General features: G+C 34.2%; 1 protein-coding gene across 1 annotated transcript; it reads left to right on the top strand.

The window, feature by feature from the left end:
- The first annotated feature begins 5,760 nt into the window (after positions 1 to 5,760).
- LOC126698593 (xyloglucan galactosyltransferase MUR3-like) lies at positions 5,761 to 8,521 on the top strand. Its single transcript, XM_050395933.1, has one exon. The coding sequence runs from the start codon at positions 6,300 to 6,302 to the stop codon at positions 8,163 to 8,165; it is 1,866 nt and encodes a 621-aa protein (XP_050251890.1). The 5' UTR covers positions 5,761 to 6,299; the 3' UTR covers positions 8,166 to 8,521.
- The last annotated feature ends 262 nt before the right edge of the window (positions 8,522 to 8,783 follow it).

Raw genomic sequence — 8,783 nt, 5'->3', positions numbered from 1 at the left:
TCTTCCTTAGCAAATTGGACTTCTTTATTTGCATCTAGATTAGAGAAACTTCTTGGTGCTTAATTAATTGGAGAATTTATAGCATTATTGGATTCACCAATATGATTGGTTTGATTAAGATCCTATCACTCTTTTAAGTTAAGGGCAAATAGTTGACTACAATAGTGCAGATTGCGCTTTTGATGGTGGAAAGAGCATACCATACATAATAATGAGGCAAAAGGCATTCATAACTAGAGCATTATGTCCCGGAACTTTAGGATCTTGGAATCATATAAAGGGGTCTAACTTGGCTATTCAAAAAAGTGAGAAAAAAGTGAATATAACAATAATATTAAAATTACACTGATCATTGTTTACTCGAGCTGGGGGATAATAGATAATTAGATACTACCATGTAAAGGTACAATTTTGATTTTAGTTTTATATGGATAGTTTGCTTTTACTTGGTAGTTGGAGTCCATTCTTGTCTTAGTTTATGGTCTGTATTAAGTATTCCTAAGTTTTGTTTAACATATTTTAACAAAAAGACTATTAAAAAAAAACCATCGAAAGACCCTTTTTACTTAGTAACAAGTGAGATTATAATTATGTCAAGAGTTTTGTAGTTCAACAGGTTATTACCTCCTAATGTTTTCATAACATTCAGAATCAAATCTTCCCACTATTGAAATTATAAAAAAATTGAGAGATTATAAACCTATCTTTGTACTTTCATTTCATACACGTGGAGCTATCCTATTGAGTATTCATATGAAGTAAAAGGTCATGGTGTAACTGCATTCACTTTCCACACCCTAATTGGATCATGCTCCTCACATGCGTTTAGAACAGTCAAACCTCAAGACCCCCACTAATTTCGCCCAAAGCCTGTAACTCCTTTCATTGGAAATGGAGCTGGCAAAACATGCATGTTCCCTGCAGCCTCATTCTTCGTGTGTGGATCGATGATCTTCATTTATCTAATGTAACACAATGAAAGGTAATTGATACAACAACAAAAAAAGAAGAAGTTTAATATAATGTGATTAGATGCAGTGTGTTGTAAGTAGAGAATGCTGTACTTTGTATTTGTAAAGATTTCATTAGTAATAAGGTGACTAAAATTTACGATGAGTTTTTGTTTTGAGATCATGGTGATAGTTAATCTAATATAATTTGATAATTGAATCTTATTCATATGAAATTTCAAAACATTCTTAGGATGTTGATGGGTTTGGTAATAAAACTTTTTGTCTAAAGAAAAAAAAGTGACAGAATGTTAGTTTGATGTCATCCAACAAAATGAATTTAATAAGAATTTAAAATTTGGTTATGCAATTGCACTATTATATGGCACATAACAAGATAAGATACCAAAGTTGGTTTCATGCAACAAAATTTTAACAGTTCCTATAAATAATTAACATGATTCGCATTGCAAAACATTATTCCGTAAAACCCCTATTTGCTGACATAGTTTTCAGAACCGGACCGGACCGGGAGGTCGGACCATGAAAACCGGGAACCGGGATGAAAACCGGTTTTTTAAGCATAAAGAACCGGATTTTTTGTTAATTCCGTGAACCGCTAAACCGGAGTTGGACCGTACGAACCGGTGAGAACCGTGCGGTCCAACCCCTTAGCAATTTTTTTTTTTTTTACAATTTTATTCTACTTAATTAAATTATCCATTTCTTACAAAGAATAAAAAAAAATTATAATTAAAATCCTTCAAAGATATTCAACTTTACTTCAAAAATTAATCATAAATTTTAATATTTTTATGGTTATTATTTTATTTTATTAACTTTCTTATTTAATTATTAAATATATGCTTGAAAATTATTAAATTTCTCTTACATATATAGATATATTGTCAATTTTGCTAATTTTATAAATTTAATATCTATATTTAGGCTTTAATTAATTATGATGTCATCACGGTTCGACCCCGGTTCGACCTCGATTCGACCTCAAAAACCTTGAACCTCTCTCTTTAACGGTTCAATGAACGGTCCGAGTCTAAAAACCTTGTTTGCTGATTTTAGTTCTGTGGGTGCCTACGGAAAATTATTATGTATTTTTAAAGTAGAAGTGGTTTTCATCCTTTCACATGAATGATGGATCCTACCATAAATTTAATTAATATAATCCACTGTTATGTAAGAAAATGGAGTTTCATATTACTATATTGAATAATTATTCTTCTCAAAAAAATATTGAATAATTATTGAATGCTTAACAGAGTTAATGAAAATTAGGAGGAACAAACATACAAAATTATATGGATAATTCGAGTGTAAAATGAATGTAAAAAGCAAAGTGAGAGACCCGCATTATACATCTACTCCTTTAATTATGTTATTAATACTTTTTTTTGAGAAAGTTTTATTTTTATTTTTATTTTTAATGTTTTAATACTTGATACAAACATAGATAATTTTCTTTTAGAGATAGTTTCAACCTATGATGTCTGCTCTTTATGATTGCTCTTTATCATCAAATCAAGATACCAATTAGTTTTGGGTGTAAGTGGGGATTGAATCATAGATCTCTTATTCGACAACAAGAGACTTTACTAGTTAAGCTAATTGGAACCCACAAACATAGATAAAAATTAGGTGTGAAGTTTTGGGTTTTTTTTTTTTTTTTTTTTTTTTTTAAAGTTATTTATTTATTTTTATTTTTTGCCTTTTTGTATTTAATTGTTTTTTTTCCCTTCTTATTGTGTCTGTAAACACAAAATCTCAAGTTGGGAAATCAAACAATCAAAATAGTTTAACAAATTTAAATTTGTATTGATGAATGTGTGAGGGCAATTCTCTATATTTTGATTCTATTATAATAGAATAATCATCTGATTTAATCTCCTTAGAAAAATCTTCAATTCAAGAATTGTCTTGATTCAAACTCAAATTGTCATTGCTTTGATTGGAAAGTAGATTGAAAGATCTTTGGAATAAAATTGCAATGAATCTATGGCTGTGTGCTTGTTAGAAATTTTGTGTTCTTTGCGTTTTTCATGTTCTTTGTGTGTTGTTCAAATGCTCTTGATCTTCAAAGATTTGTAGTGAAAGTTCCTCGGGGCTTTAAAGCTTAAATCCAATGAAGCTTTGATTGATTAGAGTTTTTGAAGTTTCTGGAGGCTTTGAAACTTGATTCCAATAGAACTTTAAGACTTGGAAGGATGGTTTGGATGAATGTTCTTCGCACTTGAAGATTTGTGGTGGAAGTTCTTTGGGATTTCGAAGGCTTAAATTTGTAGGTCTTCACTAATTTGTAGTCTCTTAGAGCTTGTAGAGGCTTTTGAACTTGATTCCAGTGAACTTTGAGATCTAGGAGGATAATTTAAATGATTTCTTTTCGAATATTTTTTGTATTTGAAGGTTGAAATTCTTGGAATTCTTGGAAGGCTTTCGAGCTTGATTTTGGCATAGTTTCGAAACTTCTAAATGTGCTTGAATCTCCTCCATAAGACTGAGGGGAGTCTTTATTTATAGGAGTCTTGAGGAGATTTGAAGGCACATGATTAGCTCTCATTGGTGACATGTGTCATGATTTAAATGGACAAATTTTATGTCTTGTTCTCCGAGGGAAACATGACATTATTTTATTTTATTTGTTTTTGAGAAGGAACATATGACATTATTTGATTAGTCAAATTGTTCTAATATAAAGTACCACATGATAGCTTTTAATTAGACTACTCATGTTACTTTAAATTAAATATCAATGTATGTCGACGTGTGATTGGCTCTTGGACATCTTTTATAATTTTTATTCATCGACACTTGAAATATTTATCATTGGTCTTTGAATAATAAAAGTGGACGCATTATCAATGTCTAAAAAAAATGTTTTTTACCCCCCAGCAAATGTTGTAATGATTGGTGTTTGATAAAGAGGTCAACTTGTCTAATAGATTTTACCACTAATGGGAATTTTTTTTTGCCAAACAAGGCTAAACTTCTAACAGTGTTAATAAAAATGATTCTTTTTTAGAATCTAATAAAAATTGTGTTAGTAGCTAAGTGTCTTGTAGATCAATTGACTGTTATTGTTATTTCCAACGAAAATACCTAAGATTTAAATTCCTCCATCTCTATTGTAATTATTAAATTATTTGAATTATCAAAAATAAAAAATAGTATTAGTAATGGTTCCCTAAAAAAGTGACGTTGTTGTGAAAAACATTTTAACATCAACATTTATTGTGAAAAACATATATATATATATATATATATATAAATATATTTTTTTTTTTTATGTTATTGTTTGATTGCGAAAGCAAGCAAAATTGGAAACAGACCATGCATGTTGGTCCTTGCATTTCAATAAGTGATGAAAGTGACCGGATCAACTATTTTCACTTTTGTTAAATTAATTTACTGTAGCATGTATTTGTTTTTGCCGTCTTTTGATTTTATTATGTCAACAACATCATTTTCTTAATCAAAGCCGTGCTAGATAAGTATAAAAAAAACTCCGGGATATTAACAAAGGAGTGAAGGACAATGACACAAGTTGTGTAAAGTGAATAACTCATGAATTCACACCTTTTAAGGTTCCTTCTAAAGACAGATCAGATTGTTGAATTGTCAAACATAAATAAATAAACTGTTCCTGGAGCCTCACCATATACCATGAATGGATGTGAAGAATCAAACTTTAGACAAATTGATTGCTTTTCCTAATTTTTACATCATGAATAATAGACAAATTTTTTGAGAAGCCAAGAATAATACACAATCTTACTCGATGGACCCCTATATAAAATTAAACACGGATGGCAGTGCCATCGGCAATCCAGGGTTGGCTGGTGCAGGGGGTATATTGGGTGACAGCTCTGGCTGGTGGCTTTTAGGATTTTCGTTAAATTTGGGCATAGTAACCAATAATATGGCTGAATTGGCAGCAGTCCGATAGGGACTTTCACTAGCATGGGATTTGAGTTTTAAGTTTATCTAGATTGAGATTGATTCTATTAGAGTATTATCATGGATAACTAATAGAAATGCTACTTATCCTCCTGATATGACGTCTTTAATATATGATTGTAGGAGCCTCATGAAGTAGGAATGGGAGGTGCAGACGCATCATATATACCATGAAGCAAATGGATGCACGGATGCACTAGCGAAGCGGGGAACCAGCCAACAACATCTTTTGTCTTTTGTAGTACCTGTCCCAATTTTGTATACCACTATTTTGTAAGGGATTTGGCTAGCCTCGGGAGTAATAGACTCTGTGCCCGATGGTTGGATTATGATGTTGTTGTATGAACTCTATATTAAATAAATAAGACATCTTGTTTCTATCAAAAAAAAAAAAAAAAAAAAAAAAAAAAAAAAAAAAAAAGGGGAAAAAAAAGAGTAATACACAATTAGATGTACCATGATAGTAAACATCAAATATCTTAGTAGTGGTTGATTAAATTATTCTAGAACCACAATTTTTATATCACGACTCTAATATAATAAATTATAAATAACTATTTATCACTTTCATATAAATCTATTACTTATAATTAGCAATCATAGTACCAAAATTGTGTCACCAAATTTTGTTGCTTTGTATTTTTAGAAAGCTGTTATTAAACCTGAATTATCCCGACGTAAGTGGGATGCACTTAGTTTCACCATGTGTCCTACACGTGTAATAGGCAAGGTCTAACTTCTAGTACCGCCACCTCCTAGAATTTTCATTGGACTTCCTATAATAAATAATGGAAATGGAATAACCTTAAATTTGACATTTCTCACAAAAACAAAACCACCATTTTCCTTTTATCACATCATGATTCAAGAATTGCAAACGTAATTTCAGGAAGCCCCTCACCCTCCATCGGTTTCAGCACACCGACACGTTAACCCACAAAGTCCACGCGTCGAAATCTCACCGGCTACCGACATCAAGACAAACCTCAGCGCACGTCACTAACGTGCGCCTGCGCCACCCCAAACCTCAGTGACTCTCAGTTATATAAAATAAAACTCTCCCTCGGTTCTCTTTTCACATTAAATCTATCAAAAATTTATTTATAAAAAAAAAAAGAAGAAATTGTCGATCTTGCTCAGAAAATCAAAACCCAGTAAGTCTCTCTCTCTTTCTTTCAATTCTCTTTGTTCTGTAAATTTCTGTTTGTGAAAATCTTCATTTTTAGCTCTCCTGAAGATCCGCCAACTGATTCAACAAAACACTTTCTTTGTGATTTGTTTTTGTTGAGAAAATAGTTTATTGGGGATGTGTGTGAAATGGGATTTTCTTTGTTTTGATTGTTACTGTTAGATAATTTTGGGATTGATTTCAAGAGGGTGATGCGACGCCGTACGGCGTCGAGTGTTCCCATTGAGCAAATGGAGAAGGGAACCGGAAAGAATCACAACACTAGGCTTTGTTTCTTGGCATCTTTGTCAGCTTTCTTTTGGATTTTGTTGTTGTATGTCCATTTCGTTGTGCTTGGAACTAGTAATACTAATGCCACTGATGATTCTCTTAAATTACAACCCAGTAATGTTAACACCGATTCCATCAATACCCATTTGCCCGATCCCCCTCTAATTCAATCTGACACCCATTTGGAAACTGCCCGGGTTCACGAACCCGAGAATTACCCTGAATCTGACGCCCATTTGGAAAATATTCCGGCCCGTGAACCCAAGAAACCCGGGAATTATCCCAAATCTAGGCAGGGTGGGAGTGGTGAGGCTAAGAAGGAAACTAAGAAGGAGACTAAGGAGAAGGAGTATCCTTCGTTTATGAGGGCGTTGAGGACGGTAGAGAACAAGAGTGATCCGTGTGGTGGGAGGTATATCTATGTTCATGATCTTCCTCCAAGGTTTAATGAGGATATGCTTAGGGAGTGTAGGTCTTTGAGTCTTTGGACGAATATGTGTAAGTTTACGACGAATGCAGGGCTTGGTCCGCCGCTTGAGAATGTTGAAGGGGTGTTTTCGGATACTGGTTGGTATGCAACAAATCAGTTTGCAGTTGATGTGATATTTAGTAATCGGATGAAACAGTATGAGTGCTTGACGCGTGATTCATCTCTTGCCGCGGCTATTTTTGTACCCTTTTATGCAGGGTTTGACATTGCACGGTATCTTTGGGGGCACAATATCTCGAGGAGGGATGCAGCTTCGCTTGATCTGGTTGATTGGCTTATGAAGAGGCCGGAATGGGGAATTATGGGTGGGAAAGATCATTTTCTCGTTGCAGGGAGGATCACTTGGGATTTTAGGAGGTTATCGGAGGAAGAAAAGGATTGGGGTAACAAGCTTCTGTTCTTGCCTGCTGCGAAGAATATGTCAATGCTTGTGGTTGAATCAAGTCCATGGAATGCTAATGATTTTGGTATTCCATATCCCACGTACTTCCATCCAGCAAGGGATGCTGATGTGTTCAATTGGCAGGAGCGGATGAGGAATTTAGAAAGGAAGTGGCTCTTCTCTTTTGCTGGTGCCCCACGTCCTGGCAATCTTAAGTCAATTAGAGGACAGCTTATTAATCAATGCAAGAGCTCAAAGCGCGGCAAGCTGTTGGAATGCGATTTTGGGGAGAGCAAGTGTCATTCTCCAAGCAGTATAATGCAGATGTTCCAGAGCTCTCTTTTCTGCCTTCAACCTCAGGGCGATTCATACACCAGAAGATCAGCTTTTGACTCTATGTTAGCTGGTTGCATACCTGTCTTTTTCCATCCCGGGTCAGCATACACACAATATACTTGGCATCTTCCAAAGGATTATACAAAGTATTCTGTGTTCATTCCTGAGGATGAAATCCGAAAGAGGAATATTAGCATTGAGGAAAGGCTGCTTCAAATTTCTCCTGAGCAGGTGAAAATCATGAGGGAGGAGGTTATAAGTCTTATTCCGAGGCTGGTGTATGCAGATCCTCGCTCAAAACTGGAGACTCTCAAAGATGCCTTTGATGTTTCTGTGCAAGCAGTTATTGACAAAGTTACCAAGTTGAGGAGGGACATCATTGAAGGTCATACAGACGATAACTTTATTGAGGAAAACAGTTGGAAATATGCTTTGTTGGAAGAGGGACAGCGTGAGGTGGGACCTCATGAATGGGATCCTTTTTTCTCAAAACCAAAAGATGGCAATGGGGATTCTGTTGATTCATCTGCAGAAGCTGCTAAAAATTCTTGGAAGAATGAGCAGCGATCTCAATCATGACACAGAGGTAATGATCCATCAATATAATTTACGGTGATGTCTAAAGCAAGGAGAATGCAGCTTAGAAAAACACTGCCCACCTTAAGCCTGGAAGATTGCTGGTATAACCCTTCTCAGGACATGTCATGAACTCATTGTAGAACTTATTTATTGGCCCATATCCTTGTTTAGAGTCAAAAGACAGACATAGTTTCTGCTTCTTATATGTTTTTATATAGGACATTTTACTTTCTGCATTTGTGAATCTTTTTAGTGATTCTTTTTGTAATGTATTGTAGCTGAGTTTTCATCTCATCAAGTTTATGTTAGTTTCCAATCAATGCATACAGGAAATAATAATGAGTGATTAAAGATCATTTTTTGTGCTTTAATATAGGGAGTGAGGTTTGATTGCAACTTCACTCCATGCATTAATTTTAGCCAAATTTACACTACTACATTTTTCGTCCTTGAAATTTGGTCTGAAGTTTTATTTTTGTATGTGATAGTCTTAGTTCTGAAAATTTATTTATAAAAAAAAGTGCTGAAAATTTGAAGATAGATGGCAAGCAGGGTATTAATATGGCCCATTAAAACACAAAAGTGAACTGAAGTATATTGACTGGCAGATGAATGGAT

This window comes from Quercus robur, chromosome 9, assembly GCF_932294415.1.
Source record: "Quercus robur chromosome 9, dhQueRobu3.1, whole genome shotgun sequence".
NCBI classification, from domain to species: Eukaryota; Viridiplantae; Streptophyta; class Magnoliopsida; order Fagales; family Fagaceae; genus Quercus; species Quercus robur.
This window is presented reverse-complemented; position numbering and strand designations above follow the sequence as displayed.

What these genes read in the sequence shown, in the direction of transcription:
- LOC126698593 (XM_050395933.1), top strand. Translation starts at nt 6,300, where the DNA reads ATGCGACGCCGTACGGCGTCGAGTGTTCCCATTGAGCAAATGGAGAAG.